Source organism: Henckelia pumila, chromosome 4, assembly GCF_033568475.1.
Source record: "Henckelia pumila isolate YLH828 chromosome 4, ASM3356847v2, whole genome shotgun sequence".
Taxonomy (NCBI): domain Eukaryota; kingdom Viridiplantae; phylum Streptophyta; class Magnoliopsida; order Lamiales; family Gesneriaceae; genus Henckelia; species Henckelia pumila.
This window is the reverse complement of record NC_133123.1, coordinates 213,699,077-213,720,394: the sequence shown is the minus strand read 5'-3', so window position 1 is coordinate 213,720,394 and position 21,318 is coordinate 213,699,077. Positions and strand designations below refer to the sequence as shown.

Below are 21,318 nucleotides of genomic sequence, written 5' to 3'. Positions count from 1 at the left end.
TGTCCTCTGTTTTGATCCTTCAAAGCATTTGCAAGCTGTCCAATCTGTGTCTCCATGGATTTCATCATAGCTCCCAAACTACACATGTGTGTCTCCATGATGTCCATTCGAGTTTCAGTCCTCGACATCCTCTTGTTAGATTCAGTAACAAATGTAGACACCACATCCTCCAACGATGTTTTACCTTCCCCTTGATTTGTATTGAATCCCGAAGGAAGTTTCAACACATTTTTGTTGTTGGCATAGGAAAAATTTTCATGGTTACGTAAACCAGGATGATAAGCATTAGGTGGAGGGTTACCTAGATAGTTTCCATAACCTCTGGGATTGATATATTGAACTTCCTCAGGTGGATGAGATTCATCTATGGCAACCGGCACACCTGCAGGTTCTGCGATATTCACCTTGTTCAGAGAAGCCACTTGTGTACTCGACGCAGATAGCTGTGCAGTAATGGATGTAAGAGGATCCACACTGTACACTCCTTTCTTGACTCCCATACGTTCAGATGGCCATTGATAACTATTGATAGTCATCTGTTCCAGCATATCATAAGCCTGAATGGGGTCCTTGGCAAATATGGTACCTCCAGCAGCAGAGTCCAAAGACATTCTTGTAGGCGCATTCAGTCCATTGTAGAAAAACTCTATTTCTTTCCAATCTGCAAAATTATGATTAGGACAACGCCTTAACAAATCTTTGTACCTTTCCCATGCCTCGCATAGCTGTTCTGAATCATGCTGTTGAAAGGTACTGATCTCAATCTTCAGCTGGGTTGCCTTGGATGGTGGAAAGAATTTCTCTAAGAATTTCACAGCCATGCCCTCCCAAGCTGTTATGCGTCCTAGTGGCAATGACTGCAGCCAACTCCGTGCCTTGTCCCTGAGAGAAAAAGGAAACAAATGTAAGCGTATTGTATCCTCAGAAACACCATTTATTTTAACAGTATCAGTAATCTCTAAAAAAGTGCGCAAGTGTAAGTGAGGATCAGCTGTGGAAGTTCCATTGAATTGGTTCTGCTGAACCATGTTGATTAAGGCCGGCTTCAACTCAAAGTTGTTGGCATTTATTGTCCCTCTAGCGATTCCAGAATAGTGAGCCTGGATCGTTGGCCTGAAATGATCTCTAATTGGCACCAAAGGCAATTCATTGACATCTTCTTCAGCCATGTTTAATTGTTCTTCTCTCCTAGATTTTCTCAAAGCTTTTGCAGTTCGTTCAATCTCTGGATCAAAGAGCAAAGAATTTGCACTTTAAGATCTTCGCATAAACAGCAATTAAGAACAATAGCAATTACTTAGTACTTAATTCAAAATAAAGAAAAGCTCTAAATTAAAACTTCGACTAATTGGTAACAAGACTAAAAATAATCAAATTACTCCCCGGCAACGGCGCCAAAAACTTGTTGTGAAAATTTACTCGCAAGCGTACGAGTGTCAAGTTTTAGTATAGTGAAAGAGAGAGTGTCGATCCCACAGGGAGTAAAATGAAAATATTCAATAATTGTAATTAAAATAGTCTTAATTTTATCTAGAAAATCAAACTTCGAGAATTTTGCAGAAGAAATAAAATAAATAATGAGGAATTATCAAGCTCACACACACACAAATTTCGAGGAATTATCAATCAGAGAAAAATAGTCCAGAGGTTTTGATTTCACTTGGTTTCGACAATATTCAATCCTAATTAATCTATTTTATGAATTTCCTTTGATAAATAACCAAGAACACTTAGATGATTCTATTCCCCTCTCCCGAGCAACAAATAGAGTGTATCAACTACAATTCGATTTCAATATCCCTATTAAAAATCTAGATGTAGTGATATGTGTAAAATGATGTTCCTTAAAGGTTCTATTAAAGCTATATACTCTCCCGAGCTACATAAACAATTAACAGTGTAGTTCCTATTGATCCTACTCAAAATCCCCTCTCCCGAGCAATGATTCTAAGTAAATATAACAACTCAATTTATGGCCAGTAAATTAAGAAGACATTCAATTCTAGAAACACAATTAATCTATAGATATTCAATTTATTAAAATCAAAGATTCATGAATATGTCTCAACCAAGCTACGTCAACCTCTAGACTAGAAAAGTTTAGTTCATGCTCAAATTCAATAAAAACCAGATCATGTTTAATATCTCAAACATAATTCAACAATCAAAAGAAAATAAAAAAAAGAAACAAAGCCGTAGTCTTTCTTCCATGTCCGGTCGAAAAGTCTTCGTCTTCGTTTCAAGCAATCTTCAATTCTTCAACTCCAAAAACTCACAAAAGTGCTCTCTAGAATCTTGTGTGTATTGGCGGCTGATAGATCGTTTAATGACTCAGAAAAATCCCTTAAATATGACCTAACAATCGTCCAAAATAATACCAAAGATATCCCTCAAAGTTTCCATAAACAGTCGAACTCTAATATTCCAAACAGACGACGGCGCGGGCGCGCCTCCACTTCGCAAAACAATACTTTGAATATTCTTCAACGGCGCGGGCGCGCCCTCAGCTCGACTTTTCTTCTTGGGTTCTTCAATAACAACGCTGGCGCGCCTATGAATAGGGCGGGCGCCCCGTAAGCTCGAACTCAGCCTTTTTCTTCTCTTTTCCAACTCTTGAATTTCCTTGTAAACTTCCATCTTTTAAGCTTATTTCCACTTGAACACATCGAAGTCCATAACTTCCTACAAACACAAAAACAACAACAATTTCACGCAATATCTACCAATAAATTCCAAAAGTCAAGTAAAACCATATACAAATTAAGTGCACAAAATGCACTTATCAGCTATCTGTATCGGATGAGTCAAACTCTGTTTCTACCCATTTGATTTTACCTTCGTCTGCAACTAGCACTCTTTGTTCCTTCTTCTTTCGGAACATTCTTCTTCCTTCTTTGCCTTTCTTTTTCTTATAATGCTGCTTTCTTTCTTCGTTCTTAGGCTTAGTACAATCTGCAATGAAGTGGTCTTGCTTGCCATAGTTAAAACACGTAGGACCATACTCTGTATGGTCTTGTTTATAATAAGGTTTAAACTTTGTTTTATTATTACGCATAAATTTTCCAAACCTTTTGATAAAGAAGGACATTGCTTTGCCACTCATCTGCTCAGCTGTCTTATTTGCTGATGCTTTCTCGGTCGGTTGAGGTAAGACGGTTGACGTTAATGCCTTGGTGTGGTTTGAGACTGATGGTTCTTCCTCTGTTCTGATTCCGAGTTCAAACTCGTAAGCTTTAAGATCTGAAAACAAATCATGAAGCTCTAGTTTGTTTAGATCCTTTGATTCTCTCATGGCTATGGTCTTGAAATCCCATTCTCTGGGTAGTGCTCTCATAACCTTCAAAGCAATTTCACGGTTAGTGTATATTTTTCCGAGAGCAATCAATTCACAAATAATGTTGCTAAATCTTTCATCAAACTCAGCCATGGTTTCTCCTGATTTCATTTTGACATTGTCAAACATTTGAATGGCTACAGTGAGTTTGTTTTCCTTGGTTTGATCGTTTCCTTCGCATAGTTGAGTAAGTTTTTCCCAAATTTCTTTGGCGGTTGAGCACGTCTTGATTTTGCTAAACATGTTTTTGTCCAGTGTTTTGTACAGTATATCTTTAGCCACGTTATCGATATTTTCTTTCTTTTTGTCCTCATTAATCCATTCTGCTCTAGGTTTCTCAACCATCTTTGGTTCACCTCCTGTTATGGCTACAACAGTGTTGAATTTGTGAATCTTCATGGGTCTGTCAGTGATAACATACCACATGTCATCATCTCGAGCAGAAAGGTGTGCCTGCATACGAATTTTCCAGTCATCATAATATTCTTTAGAGAACATAGAAATTTTATTTAGAGAAGTCATGATAAATATCAGTAGCTAATAGAAAAACCCGCTCTGATACCACTTGTTGGGGATCGATAGCGTGTGTAGAGGGGGGGTGAATACACACTTATGATAATCTTTAATTCTAATGCAATGTGATTGAGCAAATGTTAGTTTACTCAACCGATTTTCTGTTATCTTGCTAGAAATATAAGAGCTACTTAATAGTGCGGAAACAACTCTAAATATGCTAAATGATAATAATGGAATAGTGTGATGCAGTAACGTAAATAAACACATATATGTTTCTGGATGTTTGGACCTCAATCTCCTACGTCATCCCTTCTTCCACCTCGGAAGGATTCACTAGAAGACTTTGGTTATTACAACTTCTTGCAATACACCTGATCCAAGTTAGGACTTATCCAATTCCCAAGATGGAACTCCTAGATTCATAGTGATAAGATTAAAAGCTCTTATCAAACTTTTCTTCAGTTGGTGATGATAAATGTCTATGTTTCTTGAAGACTTAAGACTCTCAAATCCTTTTAGCAGATAGTGTTCTTCAAACAACAGCTGGATTTGAGTAACCCTTGAAAAGATCTCCTTGTAGATCTGATAAGCTTTTTAGCTAAGGGTTGAATGAGCGGTCGAGTATTCAGTGTAGATTAAAGAGCTCAAGTATGCAAAATCTTTGTAAGCGTCGTTCTTTTCTTTGTAGAGAGGCTCTGATATTTATATTAATTTTCACCAATGTCTTTCTCTTCTGTCAACGGTAAGAAAGCTTATATGATGTCAGTTGTCAATATTTGATAAGTAGGTAGTGATAATATCTTAGAATATTTGTACTGGGAACGCCTTTAATTGTCTATTCAATGTGTCGCTCACATTAAATGTTATTTATGGCTTTCTCACTTTATCAGATGGCTCCTTAAATGCTTCATCCTTTGCATTTAAGTTGTCTTGTCAACTTTTCAAGAACTGGGAATCTGTGACTTCTAAATGTAGTGTGTAGCTTACCACCTTCGAAGTTGAAAGGATCCTAACTCTCTAAATATAAATAAATATGCGGAAAAATAATTTTTTTTTTTTTACACTTACTAAGTAAAAATATGTACATACATGCCCATACATATATGCACAGAATAAATAGATTTAAAAATAAATAACTTAAATAAAAATGCAACCTTTAATAAATTAAATATTTGAGTCTAACATTTAATAAAATACTGACATAAGCAAAATAAATAAAATTTTCATGCACTGAAAATATTTAAATAAAATGAGTAATAATATCCACCACTGAAAATAAATAAAATGTATGACATGATAAAAATATTCAAAACATGACGTAGACTCAGACAACGGTCACGGGGTTACTTCTTGTCCGCTCATAGGTCCTCGCCGCCGGTGGGTACTACATCCTCCTCTACGTACTCACCTGCACCATATCAGTGTAGTGAGCCTAGAGGCCCAACATGCTAACATAACAAGGGTTTAAAATAATTTAAATAACTTCAATACTAATACATAACATATAGATGAATGAGCATGCTTAAAAATATCATGAACATAACATAAACTTAAATTAAACTTGAATATCATAATAATACATAAACATTGTTTAGCAAAGTATTTTCTAACATCGAAAGGTCGTATCCATAGTGTAACCATACATACATTAAATACTGATCAGCGTGGTAAACCAACATACGTGGCGGTGACGAATCACCTCTTAAATTGGCAGTAAACTGCCCTTCAATAGTTCATATATGGGGACGAATCCCCCTTAAATTGTCACACTACTTCAACTTCCAACATAAAAGTTATTTTCTTTTGCTCAACCTTAAACATTAAATCATGCATAAAAATTATTTCATGAATGCATATACTTAAATAAAATGTGGGTCTTTCATATATAATTAATTTAATTTCATACTAACATATAAATATTAAAAATAACTTCCATGCATAAAAATAATTAAATAAATATTCAGGAAACATGCAATTTTTCATGGGTTGTACTGAACTGCTGGCCCTAACACTCAAGCCCAATTTCTTAAATTTTGGCCCATTAACACTGAGACTGGCCCATTAACATACCTAAGCCCATTAACACCTTTTTAAGCCCAATAAATCAATTAAAGACCATTAACACATACTTGGCCCAATAACAACTTAATCTGGCCCAATGGGCCTAAAAGCCCAAAGACTGGCCCAATAACTTTCATGAACTCTAGGCCCATAAAATTTAATAGATTCCCATAAGTAATTATTTAAGCCCAAAATATTATCCCAAGTAGCCCAATTAAATTTCTTAATTCAACTTGAGCCCAAATTAACACTTAATCTAATAATAGGTCTAAAAATAAAAATACCCGAGCCCGACTAACACGACCCGGACCTAGACCCAACCAACATGACCAGTGAGTCCTCGGACGCAACCCTGACCACCCTAGCCCGGCCCAGCTCGAAATAAGCAGCCTAGCCCGAAACCTCCTCTCCCTACTCCACTTCTCGGCCAATAGTTTGAGCAGTTCCACGAGATTCATTCGTGCCGTCTGCTCCAGAAACATTTGGCCGTGAAAATACCTCACGAACATAGTGCACTCAAAGACATTTCCAAAAAGCTAAAAACCAGCCAAAATGATGGCATAACGAAGGAGAACGAACCTCTGCAAGTCAGCCTATCCTAGACTTGCGCGCGAACCTGAGCAACGCCAGGACTTTCGATCGTTCTTCCTACTCCGGCCATATTTTTCCGTGAAACCACTTCTCAATCCTAACCAACCTCTAGGTGGTTCAAACCCTTCAGGCCTCACCCAAAATAGTGGCCTGAAGAAGGAGAACGAAGTCTTCTTCCTCAGAACCCTGAACCTGCGCCCCCAAGCCCGATCCTTGCATCATCCCCTTACCTGGGCTCGTTTGGCTTGAACCACTCGAGCCACTCGAGTCCAGACCATCCTCACACAACTTAGGGACCCCTTGGCCAGCAGCTGGACGCACTCATGGCATAAAAATGTGAGCATGATTCAACAAATACATGAACAAGTGCATACACCAACAAATCTCGATATTTTCTGAAAATCCTTGAATAAAACTGGTGCATACACACACACACATGCATGACCACTGATATGGCACAATAAAAACGAAAAGAAACATCCCTTGCACCGTAGAATGAAAAGAAGAAGACGTATATGACGATTTCGGAACGACGAACGACCAAAAATCCTCAAGAATTAAGCTTGATCGGCTATGGGGCTGATTTTTCTGATAAAGAGGCGTGAAGGAGGGCTGATGAAGATGTTGGAGGCGGCTGAAGGTTTTAATGTAGGGTAGAAAATTTGTTTTTGATTTAATTAGAATATAGGGTAATTAAAATATTAATAAGGGTTTTAAATATACAATATATATAACTTAAAAACTCTAAATAATAAATAAAATCTGATAACTAACTTAAAAATCCCGAAATAATTATTTTAGGGAATTTTAAAGGTAATTAAAAGTCAATATTTTGGCTAAATTTGGATAAAAATGGACTCCTAAAATTATATAAAATTAAATACTGAAAATTTTGAGGAGATAAAACTCAAAATAATATTTTTGGGCTCTTAAAAGGCTCATGAAATAAATTGGATAGAAAGTTGTCATCTCGTCCGTCCACGGTCCCGTCTACGCGATAAAATAATTTAAATACCAAAAATCATAAAAATCTCAATTTATGGGTTAAATGCTTGAAAATAAATCTTAAAACATGCACAAATAATTCACATCATAATTTAACCCATAAATCTAAAATTTTAAATAAATAAATTTCCTAATTATGCATGCGAATTTACGTACTAAAAGTACTGGGTGTTACAATTCTCCCCCCCTTAATTTGAATTTCGTCCTCGAAATTAAAGTACTTACCCGAACAACTCCGGGTAGCGAGTCCTCATGTCTGCCTCGGTCTCCCAAGTAACTTCCTCCTCCGAATGATTCAGCCACTGGACTCTGACCATCGTTATGACCCGCGTCCTCAATCTGCGCTCCTCCCTAGCCAAGATCCGTATAGGCCTCTCCTCAAATGCTAACTCCGGTGTCAACTGAAGAGGCTCAAAATTCAACACATGTGACGGGTTCGAGATATATCTCCGAAGCATGGATACATGGAATACATTGTGCACTGCCGCTAGCCCTGGTGGTAGAGCTAAACGGTAGGCCAACGTGCCAACTCTCTCCAAGATCTCGAATGGCCCTATATATCTAGGGTTAAGTTTGCCTCTCCGGCCAAATCGCACTACTCCCTTCATAGGTGACACTCTCAGAAACATGTGATCACCTACTGCGAACTCCAAATCTCGTCGTCCAGTATCTGCATAACTCTTCTGACGACTCTGAGCAGTCCTCATTTGATCTCGAATCTGAGTCACAATGTCAGCTGTCTGCTACACGATCTCAGGACCAAGTAAAATCCTCTCACCAACCTCATCCCAATGCACAGGAGATCTGCACCTCCTCCCGTACAATGCTGCATAAGGAGCCATACCTATAGACGACTGAAAACTGTTGTTATAGGTAAACTCCACTAATGGCAGTCTAGTCTCCCACGAGCCCTAAAAGTCAATGACACAAGCTCTCAGTAGATCCTCAAGAACCTGCATCACTCTCTCAGACTGACCATCTGTCTGGGGATGGAATGCTGTAATGAACAAAAGTCTAGTCCCCAATGCAGTGTGCAAACTCTTCCAAAACGCAGACGTAAATCTCGGATCTCTGTCTGATACTATCGACACTGGTATGTCATGCAGTCTAACAATCTCCTTGATGTAAAGCTCTGCATACTATGTCAACGAGTAAGTAGTCCTCACCGGCAAGAAATGAGCTGACTTGGTGAGTCTATCCACGATCACCCAAATAGCTGTGCAACCTCTGGCACTCTTCGGTAAACCAACTACAAAGTCCATCGTAATATTCTCCCAATTCCATTCCGGAATAGGAAGAGGTCTAAGAAGTCCTGCTGGACGCTGATGCTCAGCCTTGACCTGCTGACAAGTCAAGCACTCTGACACAACTCTCCCGATGTCTCTCTTCATCTCGGGCCACCAATACAATAGCTGCAAATCTCGGTACATCTTCGTACTTCCGGGGTGAATGGAGTACGGAGATGTGTGAGCCTCTGCTAGAATCTCAGCTCTCAACTGATCGACGTTCGGTACCCACATCCTACCACGGTACTGAACAATACCATCCACAACTGTATACAGAAGACCACCCTTGGCCTCATCTCTCTGTCTCCAACGCTGCAACTCCTCATCAGTAGACTGTCCCTCTCTGATCCGATCCCGTAAAATCGGCTGCACCGTCAACACTGACAAGCTCGGTGCATGACCACTCGAGTAAAACTCCAAATCAAACCTCTGAATCTCACTCTGCAGTGGTAACTGCACTGACAAACACGATACCACTGACGACTTCCGACTCAAAGCATCGGCCACTACATTAGCTTTACCCGGATGGTAGCTAATGTCACAGTCGTAATCATTAACCAACTCCAACCATCTCCGTTGCCGCATATTCAACTCCTTCTGAGTGAAGAAGTACTTGAGGCTCTTGTGATCAGTGAAAATCTTGCACTTCTCGCCATACAGATAGTGCCTCCAGATTTTCAAAGCGAAAACCACTACTGCTAACTCCAAGTCATGTGTCGGGTAGTTCTGCTCACGAATCTTCAACTGCCTCGACGCATAAGCAATAACCTTACCACACTGCATAAGTACTGTGCCTAAACCTAGCTTAGACACGTCGGTATACACCACTAACTCCTCGTGTGGTACTGTCATCGCTAAAACTGGTGCAGTAGTGAGTGCTTCCTTCAGCTGATCGAAGCTCCTCTGACAGTCTGAACTCCAAATAAACTTCGCGTTCTTCTTGGTTAAGGAAGTCAAGGGTACTGCAATAGAGGAAAAACCCTTGATGAACTTCCTATAATATCCTGCCAAACCCAAGAAACTACGAATCTCCGAAGCATTCCTCGGAATACCCCATTTCTGCACTGCCTCAACCTTCAACTGATCCACTGCAATCCCATCTCTCGAAATAATGTGGCCAAGAAATGCCACCTGCTCGAGCCAAAACTCGCACTTGCTGAACTTGGCATACAAACGATGCTCCCTCAAAGTCTGCAAGGCTGTCTGTAGATGCTGCCTATGCTCCTCAACGCTCCTGGAGTAGATAAAGATATCATCAATGAAGACTATGATGAACTGATCAAGATACGGCTGAAATACCCGGTTCATGAGATCCATGAAAACCGCTGGAGCATTGGTCATCCCAAATGGCATCACTAAGAACTCGTAATGCCCATAACGTGTCCGAAAAGCAGTCTTGGACACATCTGCATCTCTAACTCGCAGCTGATGATAACCAGATCGCAGGTCGATCTTGGAGAACACTGAAGCTCCCTGCAACTGATCAAATAAGTCTTCTATTCTCGGCAGTGGGTACTTATTCTTCACTGTGACCCTGTTGAGCTCTCGATAATCGATGCACAGTCTCATACTGCCATCCTTCTTCTTCACAAATAACACTGGAGCTCCCCATGGAGAAAAGCTAGGACGAACAAAGTCTTTCTCTAATAACTTCTGTATCTGCTCCTTCAACTCTTTCATCTCGGTAGGAGCAAGTCTGTATTGTGCCTTAGAGATAGGCACGGTGTCTGGCACTAAGTCGATGCTGAACTCCACATCTCTCACTGGTGGAATTCCTGCAACATCCTCCGAAAAGACGTCCGAAAAGTCACGAACCACCTCTATCTCTGATAATGATCTACTAGATGGTCCTGAGGCCGTGACAATACTTGCTAGAAAACCTTGGCAACCCCGTTTCAACAACTTCCTCGCCTGAATAAGAGATATCACCTGAGGAATATCACTGCTCTGAGATGCATGGAAGGTAAATGGGTCGCCTTCTGATGGTTTCACTGACACTGATCTCCGACGAAAGTCAATCGAAGCTCCATTGACTGTCAACCAGTCCATACCCAATATCAAATCAAATCCACTCAATGGCAAAACCACCACATCTGCGCGAATGGAGTGCCCCTGAAGCTCCAACTCTAGTTCTCGAATGACACTATAGGTAGAAATAATCTATCCTGATGGCATAGTGACATCATAACCACTGTTAACAATCTCAGGTGTGATGCATATCCGTCTGATAAACTCCAGGGAGATAAACGAATGCGTAGCCCCTGAATCGAGCAACGTAAACGTGGAGTTGCCTCCAACTAGAATTCTCCCTGCACGCAGAATAATCCCAACAATTTCATACCACTACTAAAATTTCCCCCAAATATAAGTCACTAATAACCCTTAATTCTAATCACAAGTAAAACATGCTTCTTATTCTAACATGCATATAGAAAAATCCAAATAACAAATTATTCCACAAAGAAAAAAATCGAAATTCTTAACCAAAGGAAAAAATTATAAAATACTAGAGGTAAGATATACCGGTGATCAAGGAGGTATTTGGGTCTGCCTCCTCTGCCTGCATAACAAACACTCTACCAGCAGTGTTCTTCTTCCTCGGGCAATTAGCTATCTGGTGCCCTGGCTCTCTACAGTGGAAACAAACTCCTGCTCCCAGAAGACAAGGTCCCGAATGCATCTTTTGACACTTTGGGCAAGTAGGAAAACCTCCAGTATTAGGGGCCCCGCCCCTCGGCTGCTGTGGCCTCTGCTGCTGGTTCGGGCCCTTAGACGGCCCAGTATACTGCTTCTTCACAGGAGGCTGCGAAGATGGTCGCTGAAATCCAGACTGAATCTGTCTCTTTCCCTGCTGCTCTCGCTGTATCTCTCTCCTACCCTCCTCTGACCTCAGTGCTCTACTAACTGCCGCCTCATATGTAGCGACGTCCATCATACGTACGTCATGCTTGATATCCGCCTTCAGTCCCTACACAAACTGCCTCATCTTCTCCGGTGGACTGTCTGAAATCAGAGGCACAAAATGACAGCCCCTCTCGAACTGTCTCACATACTCGACCACTGACTTGTCCCCCTGTCGGAGACTCATAAACTCCCGAATAATGTGACTGCGCACATCCTCCGTGAAATACTTGGCGTAGAAGATACGCCTAAACTCCGCCCAAGTCAATGTAGGAAGATGTATTCCCCTGGCAGCACCCTCCCACCGAAGAGCTGCATCTCCCTTCATCATATAAGTCGCACAGTTCACCCTGTCGGCGTCAGTAATCCCCATGTATGCAAAGATGGACTCCAAAGAGCGAATCCACCCCTCAGCCACCAATAGATTGGTGGTACCAGTGAACTCCTTCGGTCCCTTCTTCTGGAACCGCTCAGCAACGTCCTCCTCGTGGGACAGTCTAGGACGTGCAGCCTGCTGCTCCAACAGAGCAGTAATCCCTGCCATCATATTAGCATTGGCCTGCTCCAATGCTGCAAGAGGGTTCTGCGGAGGTGGAGGTGGAGGTGGAGATTCCCCACGTCTGTTCATAGGTCTCGGAGGCATTCTGCACCACCACATATTTCTTTACGTAAATCGCCATGCATAACTGAGTGTTTTAACATTAATGCTAACTTAAATTCTTAAAAGTAAATCATGCTATAAACACTTAAAACTTATATACCGGTAGCGTGGATTTCTGAGCTCGCATAGCAATAATGACCCCTCCAAGGACCGTGCTTTGATACCAACTGAAACGACCCTAACTCTCTAAATATAAATAAATATGTGGAAAAATAAATTTTTTTTTTTTTACACTTACTAAGTAAAAATATGTACATACATGCCCATACATATATGCACAGAATAAATAGATTTAAAAATAAACAACTTAAATAAAAATGCAACCTTTAATAAATTAAATATCTGAGTCTAACATTTAATAAAATACTGACATAAGCAAAATAAATAAAATTTGCATGCACTGAAAATATTTAAATAAAATGAGTAATAATATCTACCACTGAAAATAAATAAAATGTATGACATGATAAAAATATTCAAAACATGACGTAGACTCAGACAACGGTCACGGGGTTACTGCTTGTCCGCTCATAGGTCCTCGCCGCCTGTGGGTACTACATCCTCCTCTACGTACTCACCTGCACCATATCAGTGTAGTGAGCCTAGAGGCTCAACATGTTAACATAACAAGGGTTTAAAATAATTTAAATCACTTTAATACTAATACATAACATATACATGAATGAGCATGCTTAAAAATATCATGAACATAACATAAACTTAAATTAAACTTGAATATCATAATAATACATAAACATTGTTGAGCAAAGTATTTTCTAACATCGAAATGTCGTATCCATAGTGTAACCATACATACATTAAATACTGATCAGCGTGGTAAACGAACGTACGTGGCGGTGACGAATCACCTCTTAAATTGGCAGTAAACTGCCCTTCAATAGTTCACATATGGGGACGAATCCCCCTTAAATTGTCACACTACTTCAACTTCCAACATAAAAATTATTTTCTTTTGCTCAACCTTAAACATTAAATCATGCATAAAAATTATTTCATGAATGCATGTACTTAAATAAAATGTGTGTCCTTCATATATATTTAATTTAATTTCATACTAACATATAAATATTAAAAATAACTTCCATGCATAAAAATAATTAAATATATATTCAGGACACATGCAATTTCTCATGGGTTGTACTAAACTGCTGGCTCTAACACTCAAGCCCAATTTCTTAAATTCTGGCCCATTAACACTGAGACTGGCCCATTAACATACCTAAGCCCATTAACACCTTTCTAAGCCCAATAAATCAATTAAAGCTCATTAGCACATACTTGGCCCAATAACAACTTAATCTGGCCCAATGGGCCTAAAAGCCCAAAGACTGGCCCAATAACTTCCATGAACTCTAGGCCCATAAAATTTAATAGATTCCCATAAGTAATTATTTAAGCCCAAAATATTATCCCAAGTAGCCCAATTAAATTTCTTAATTCAACTTGAGCCTAAATTAACACTTAATCTAATAATAGGTCTAAAAATAAAAATACTTGAGCCCGACTAACACGACCCAGACCTAGACCCAACCAACATGACCAGTGAGTCCTCGGACCCAACCCGAACCACCCCAGCCCAGCCCAGCTCCAAAATAAGTAGCCTAGCCCGAAACCTCCTCTCCCTACCCCTTTCTCGGCCAACAGTTTGAGCAGTTCCACGAGATTCGTGTGTGCTGTCTGCTCCAGAAACATTTGGCCGTGAAACCACCTCACGAACGTAGTGCACTCAAAGAAATTTCCAAAAAGCTAAAACCCAGCCAAAATAATGGCATAACGAAGGAGAACGAACCTCTGCAAGTCAGCCTATCCTAGACTTGTGCGCAGACCTGAGCAACGCCGGGACTTTCGATCGTTCTTCCTACTCCGGCCATATTTTTCCATGAAACCACTTCTCAATCCTAACAAACATCTAGGTGGTTCAAACCATTCAGGCCTCACCCAAAATAGTGGCCTGAAGAAGGAGAACAAATTCTTCTTCCTCAGAACCCTGAACCTGCGCCCCCAAGCCCGATCCTTGCATCAGCCCCTTACCTGGGCTCGTTTGGCTTGAACCACTCGAGCTACTCGAGTCCAGACCATCCTCACACAACTTAGGGACCCCTTGGCCAGCAGCTGGACGCAATCATGGCATAAAAACGTGAGCATGATTCAACAAATACATGAACAAGTGCATACATCCAACAAATCTCGATATTTTCTGAAAATCCTTGAATAAAACTGGTGCATACACACACACACGCATGAACACTGATATGGCACAATAAAAATGAAAAGAAACATGCCTTGCACCGTAGAATGAAAAGAAGAAGACGTATATGACGATTCCGGGACGACGAACGACCAAAAATCCTCAAGAATTAAGCTTGATCGGCTATGGGGCTGATTTTTCTGATAAAGAGGCGTGAAGGAGGGCTGATGAAGATGTTGGAGGCGGCTGAAGGTTTTAATGTAGGGTAGAAAATTTGTTTTTGATTTAATTAGAATAAGGGTAATTAAAATATTAATAAGGGTTTTAAATATACAATATATATAACTTAAAAACTCTAAATAATAAGTAAAATTTGATAACTAACTTAAAAATCCCGAAATAATTATTTTAGGGAATTTTAAAGGTAATTAAAAGTCAATATTTTGGCTAAATTTGGATAAAAATGGACTTCTAAAATTATATAAAATTAAATACTGAAAATTTTGAGGAGATAAAACTCAAAATAATATTTTTGGGCTCTTAAAAGGCTCATGAAATAAATTGGATAGAAAGTTGTCATCTCGTCCGTCCACGGTCCCGTCTACGCGATAAAATAATTTAAATACCAAAAATCATAAAAATCTCAAATTATGGGTTAAATGCTTGAAAACAAATCTTAAAACATGCACAAATAATTCACATCATAATTTAACCCATAAATCTAAAATTTTAAATAAATAAATTTCCTAATTATGCATGCAAATTTACGTACTAAAAATATTGGGTGTTACAGAAGTTCAGTAGATATCTTAGCCGGTAGATATTTCTTGCTCGGTTGACAAGAAACAGTTTACATGCTTTAATCAACTGATACTGCTTATTCCAGTTGATATCTCTTGGTCAGCTGATGTCTTGACATCGGTAGATTACATGTGTATACAAGTAAATGGCTGCCGTTCTAAAACAACGATGTATTGTTTTGTTATCACCAAAAGTCAGGACTCAACAATCCATGAGAACCTGAAGAAGATATAGAAGTAGATACTGATGTAGAACCCGTCTTCTTGAATGGCTGTGAGCGGGGTCCAAGTGATCCACTGGCTGGACTGACATCATTCTCTTCGCCCGTCTAATATTGTTCTGTACCTGTCGGCATCGGTTAACCAGAGTTTCATAAGATGTAGGATTGTCACAGATCACCCCATGTGGATAGATTTCCTGGTTCAACCCTTGCAAGAACAGATCATACTTCGATTCACTGCTGGCATTGATATGAGGATTATAAGGCAAAAAATATATGAATCACTACTGATATTCGTCGATAGACATCGACCCTTGCTTCAAAGTAAACAATTCCATAGATCTTTCCTAGCGTACAACTAGAGGAAAATAAAACTTCAGGAACTTCTGGTGAAAGTCCTCCCAAGTCACCCGACCTTTCTCAGTACGAAGCTGATTAGACTTCGCTTCCCACCATTTTCGTGCTCGGCCTTCCAGAAAAAAGTTAAGCACTTCTGGTAGCGCTTAGTCGTGTCGCGTCCAAATTAACCCAACTCAGATTAACTAAATAATCTAGTCAATTGTTGTTCCTACGATTTAACAAATTCAACAGCAGAAAATATTAATCATAGTTGCTTCACAAATCAGATGATTCAAAAAATTACGGATTTTAGTTCTAATTTATCAATAGATTGTATAGCAAAATCCTAAGGTGATCAATCCTAAGATCTCACATACAAGCATGACAATCAATCCAAAACAACTCTTGATACGCAATTTGGAATTAAACAATGAAAACTGAATCTCACAAATTACATAACTCAAGGGTTCGTCTTTCTCAACCAAGTACTAAAACATATCCATAACGATTCATGAATTTTCTAGAAAAATTCATGAATGAAAATTAAATCTAAGGAAAGAGAGAAGAAACCTAGCCTCCAAGAAAGTTCTTCCACGTTCTAAGCCTCCCAATCTGATGATTTAATGTCTAAAAATCGGAATCAAGACCTAATAAAAGTCTAGAGTCTAAAATAAAAGAGTTCCCAAAAATAAAAATTCTTCTCGAACAGACCCGCTCACTCGATCGGTAAAATGTTGCATATCGAGCGAGCATATTTTTTACAGCTACTGTTTTCATAATTTTTTTGGCCGCTCGATCGGTAAAATGTTGCAGATCGAGCGAGCAGATTTTTTTCAGTGAGCAGCGATTTTGAAAAATTCATATCCGAAGATCTAGCCGTCGGATTGAGCTGCAATTTGGACAGCAGCTTTAAAACATCTTGAATTGAATTCTGAACGGTAAAGATTGGATTTGATGCTCTCTAAAATTAAAAATGAGTTTTGGATCATTACTGCTCCGTAATTCTTTACTTATCTCGGCTCTTTCTTCCATCTTTAGCTCCTTTTCTTTAATTTTTCTATATCAAATCACATACCATGATTACGAACTATAACATGAATTTAATCAAACAAAATACACCTAATCTTCAAAAATTAACTCAATCAAACATAGGAAAATACCATCACATCAAATTCCCCCTACTTAATCCTTGCTCGCCCTCGAGCAACACAAAACCAAGAATAAGTTTGAACTCATAATCCATAACAAAAATAACAATGATCTTCACATTTGTGCCTCAGGAATAAATTCAATGCATGATCAAGAAAGGTGTTAAAATGCTAACAACGGAACAAGTTCAATATCCAGACATGTCAACTCGAGATATAGCCCCGAACGTGTGTGTGTGTTTGGTCATTAGCAAGTGTCATGCACACTTCACAGATCCATTCAATGTAAAACCCCGAAATAGCTCAAGTTGCAGACCAACAAATCAAATTAAACCATTGAGAAATTTTATAGTATTTTTACTTGTCCGAGTAATTGCACCCGTTTATCCTCAACTTCATACATTCTCCTCCATATTTAGCTCTTGGAATTTATAGGACTAGAATTTCAATCCCCATTCCAATGCCTTCCCTCACCTTACTAACTCCATTATTTACTCTGTAATTTTTTTATTAATTAAGCTCAATAGGGAGGTTGATAGGCTAGCGACTTCCTAAGACTATCACAAGGCTCACATGACCTTCACTATGTCATATACAATTCACAAGCGATGACTCATGCGTGCTTAAGAATATTCAAGAACCACATCAAAGTCTAATTTGCATTGGACATCAAAGTGTTCCAAGGTTAGCAAATCATCTATTATCAAAAACATGCACGTCATCAATTAGATATCATCATGGGCTAGTGAATTTCAACAGTCAAATTCATCACAAACTATGAGCTCTAAAATATATATTTTTTTAAAAAAAATGGCTAAATTCTCTCAATGACTGGCTAAGTCCTCTCCCCCATACTTAAAATCTTACATTGTCCCCAATGTAAGAAAAATAAAATGCAAAAAAAAAATAAAAAAAAAACTAAGAATGAAAGAAAATACTCCCCTTGGGTTGCCTCCCAAGCAGCGCCTCTGTTTACAGTCGTCGGCCTGACTGTATGCTTCAGTTCATCAAGGTGGTTCATTTCTAGTTCCCTTGTCCACCTTCACCCACTTGAGTAATTTTCCAGTTAATTTCGTCCCATGCTTTCTCTTCTTGGATTTCTTTGGGATTCCTTTTGATCTATCTAGAGGAAGTTTCGGCTCAGTTTTAGATTCCTGCAAATAAGAAGGAAAACTTTTAGAATTCGAATTCTCAGCAGGTCTTACAACAATCTCCTTCAACTTATCCTCAATTACAAACTTCTTTTGTCCTTGTGATAAGTGATCATTGACATCAAGAATATTAACATCACTTTCACAACTAGGATTTTTCAAGGTATCAAAAATATTAAACTTAGTAATTTCCCCTTCAAATTCCATAGTGAGAGTACCATTATCAACATCTATGATAGACTTTGAAGTTTTCAAAAATGGTCTCCCGAGCAAAGTTGGGCTATTCAAATCATTATTTTTCATATCAAGCACATAGAAATCATCAGGAAAAATCAAATTACTAACTTGCACAAAAACATCCTCTATCACTCCTCTAGGAAAAATAGTAGATTTATCAGCCATCTGAACAACAATGTCAGTTTCAAGCAAGGACCCTAGTTTTAAGGAAGCATAAACAGAGTATGGCATTACATTAATCGATTCTCCTAAATCTAACATGGTTGTATCAAGCTGAACATATCCTATCTTACAAGAATCGAGAACATACCTGGGTCCTGCATTTTGTAGGTAGCTTTCTTTGAATTACGGCAGAGACCTGTTCTCCCAATTCAACTTTCTGACATCCCTTCAGTTTTTGTTTTCTCTTCATAGTACACAACTCTTTTAAAAATTAAGCATAGCGAGGTACTTGTTTAATAGCATCTAACAGTGGAATATTTACCTCACATCTACGAAACACTTCATACAACCCCTTAATTCCTTCATCCTTCCTAGACTCTTTCAATGCCAAGGGAAAAGGGGCTACAGGTTTATACTCAGAAAGAGGAGGGAACTTACCTCTAGGTGCTTCCTGAATTGTGTCGTCCTCCTCTAACTTGGATTCCTGCTCATCTTTGTTCCGTACTGGTTCTTTTACCACTTCTTCATTAACCTTCAACTCCTTTCCACTCCTCAAGGTGATTGCACTCACATTCTCCCTCGGATTCACCACAGTCTGTGATGGTAAGCTGTTCAAATTCAGTGCCTCCAACCTGTTCACTACGGTTGCCAACTGCCCCATTTGAGTTTTCAACTGTTGGATACTTGCTCGAGTTTCCTGTTGAAAAGCAGCAGTATTAGTAGCAAGATCCTTAACAATGTTTTCTAGAAACACACCAGGCGTGGGGACTTGAGGATGCTGTGGTTGTTGGGGGTACGACGGCCTATAAGCTAGATTGTGCGGTGGTGCTTGAATTGCTTGCGGGTTCCCATATCTCAGGTTTGGATGATCCTTCCAATCAGGATTGTATGTGTTGGAGTATGGATCATACTTTCGTTGTGGTGGTCTGGGAAATCCTCCTGCTGCATTGACTTGCTCAGCCGATCCCTCTTGAAGTGTGGGACACATGTCAGTCGCATGTCCCCTTGTAGTGCAAATTCCACAAACCTTCATATTTTGTCCATTCCCTACAGCCATTTGACGCACAAGAGACGTCAGATCAATCAGTTGTTGTTCAAGGGAAGAAACATTTACCTCATTATTCCTTCCGGGTGTTGGATCACTCCTGACGGTTCCAAATTGTTGAGAATTGGCGGCCATGTTCTCTATCAGATTCCTTGCTTGGACTGGAGTTTTATCCACAAAAACTCCTCCACTGGCCGCATCCAGCATATTCCTGTCATGAGACAATAAACCTTCATAGCACAATTGAATTAATTGTTTTTCACTTATCTGATGTTGCGGACAGCTAGCACAAAGCTTTTTGAACCGCTCCCAGTATTCATGAAGTGATTCCCCTATGTATTGCTTTATACCATAGATTTCCTTCCTGATATTTGCGGCTCTAGAAGCTGGGAAGTACTTCTCCAGAAAAATTCTTTTCATCTCAGTCCAAGTCTTGATGGATCCAGAGGGTAAGTAATATAGCCAATCCTTAGCAGCACTCTTCAAAGAGAAAGGAAAAGCTCTCAGCTGAATCTGCTCCTCTGTCACTCCATGGGGTTTCATACTTGTGCAAACCCTATGGAATTCCATCAAGTGTTTGTTAGGGTCCTCACCTGCAAGACCATGAAAACAAGGCAATAAATGAATTAATCCAGATTTAAGTTCAAAAATAGCATTATTTTCTAGAGTAGAAAAAGTAATGCATAAAGGTTGTTGATTGGGATCAGGAGTTCCCAATTGTCTCAAGCTCAGATTCGCATTGTCAGCCATCTCTTCTACGATGTTTTCAGTTTGATTTTCGTCCTCCTCCAATTTTTTTCGAGCTTCCTTAATTCTTCTATGGAGTGTTCTCTCTATCTCTGAATCGTAGGGGAATTCTTCTTCAGAAGATTCTCCTGTAAGCATTAACAAACCCGAGAAGCACTGGGGAAAGAATATAAAAATAAAAATAAAAACAAGAACACAAATAAACTAAATGCCTTCCCCGGCAACGGAGCCAAAATTTGGTAGCGCTTAGTCGTGTCGCGCTCAAATTAGCCCAACTCAGATTAACTAAATAAACATGTAGTAGCGAGAGTAAGGATCATTTCCACGAGGAAATTGAAATTTATTTGTGTTCTTATTAATACTTAAAATAATTAAAAGGGGTTTGTTGGATTTTATAAACTACTATGCAATAATTAAAATAAGAAAGATCAAATAAAGAAAGAGACTTGGTATCGGTTGACTACACCCTTGAAATTATTTATTCGATCATCGATTCCCTTAAAATAATTAATTCACATTGAATATTCATCATTGGAAATTTAATTTATGTTTCACCTTAATTTTAGTTAACTAGACACCAGCGTTCTAATTTAACCCTTACCCCATAAATTAACCCAATACCAGCGATTAGATTTAAATCCACGGTAGCATTTAAATGAGTAAAACTGATGAATCTAGACAACACATGCACCAGCAGATGTATTTAATCTAGTCAATTGTTGTTACTACGATTTAACAAATTCAACAGCAGAAAATATTAATCATAGTTGCTTCACAAATCAGATGATTCAAACAATTACGGATTTGAGTTCTAATTTAGCAATAAATTGTATAGCAAAATCCTAAGGTGATCAATCCTAAGATCTCACATACAAGCATGACAATCAATCCAAAACAACTCTTG

The 21,318-nt window shown here is 39.0% G+C and overlaps 1 protein-coding gene and 1 non-coding gene across 2 annotated transcripts; one reads left to right on the top strand and one right to left on the bottom strand.

Moving 5' to 3' along the window:
* The first annotated feature begins 666 nt into the window (after nucleotides 1–666).
* LOC140870225 (small nucleolar RNA R71) lies at nucleotides 667–772 on the top strand. The gene has a single exon (XR_012147196.1). It is a non-coding gene; the product is annotated as a small nucleolar RNA R71 (small nucleolar RNA).
* A 17,307-nt stretch (nucleotides 773–18,079) lies between these two features.
* LOC140862746 (uncharacterized) lies at nucleotides 18,080–20,087 on the bottom strand. Its single transcript, XM_073265781.1, has 5 exons — nucleotides 19,972–20,087; nucleotides 19,737–19,878; nucleotides 19,377–19,649; nucleotides 19,061–19,319; nucleotides 18,080–18,657 (listed from the first exon to the last, which is right to left on the bottom strand). The coding sequence occupies exons 1-5, from the start codon at nucleotides 20,085–20,087 to the stop codon at nucleotides 18,080–18,082; spliced, it is 1,368 nt and encodes a 455-aa protein (XP_073121882.1).
* Nucleotides 20,088–21,318: the final 1,231 nt, after the last annotated feature.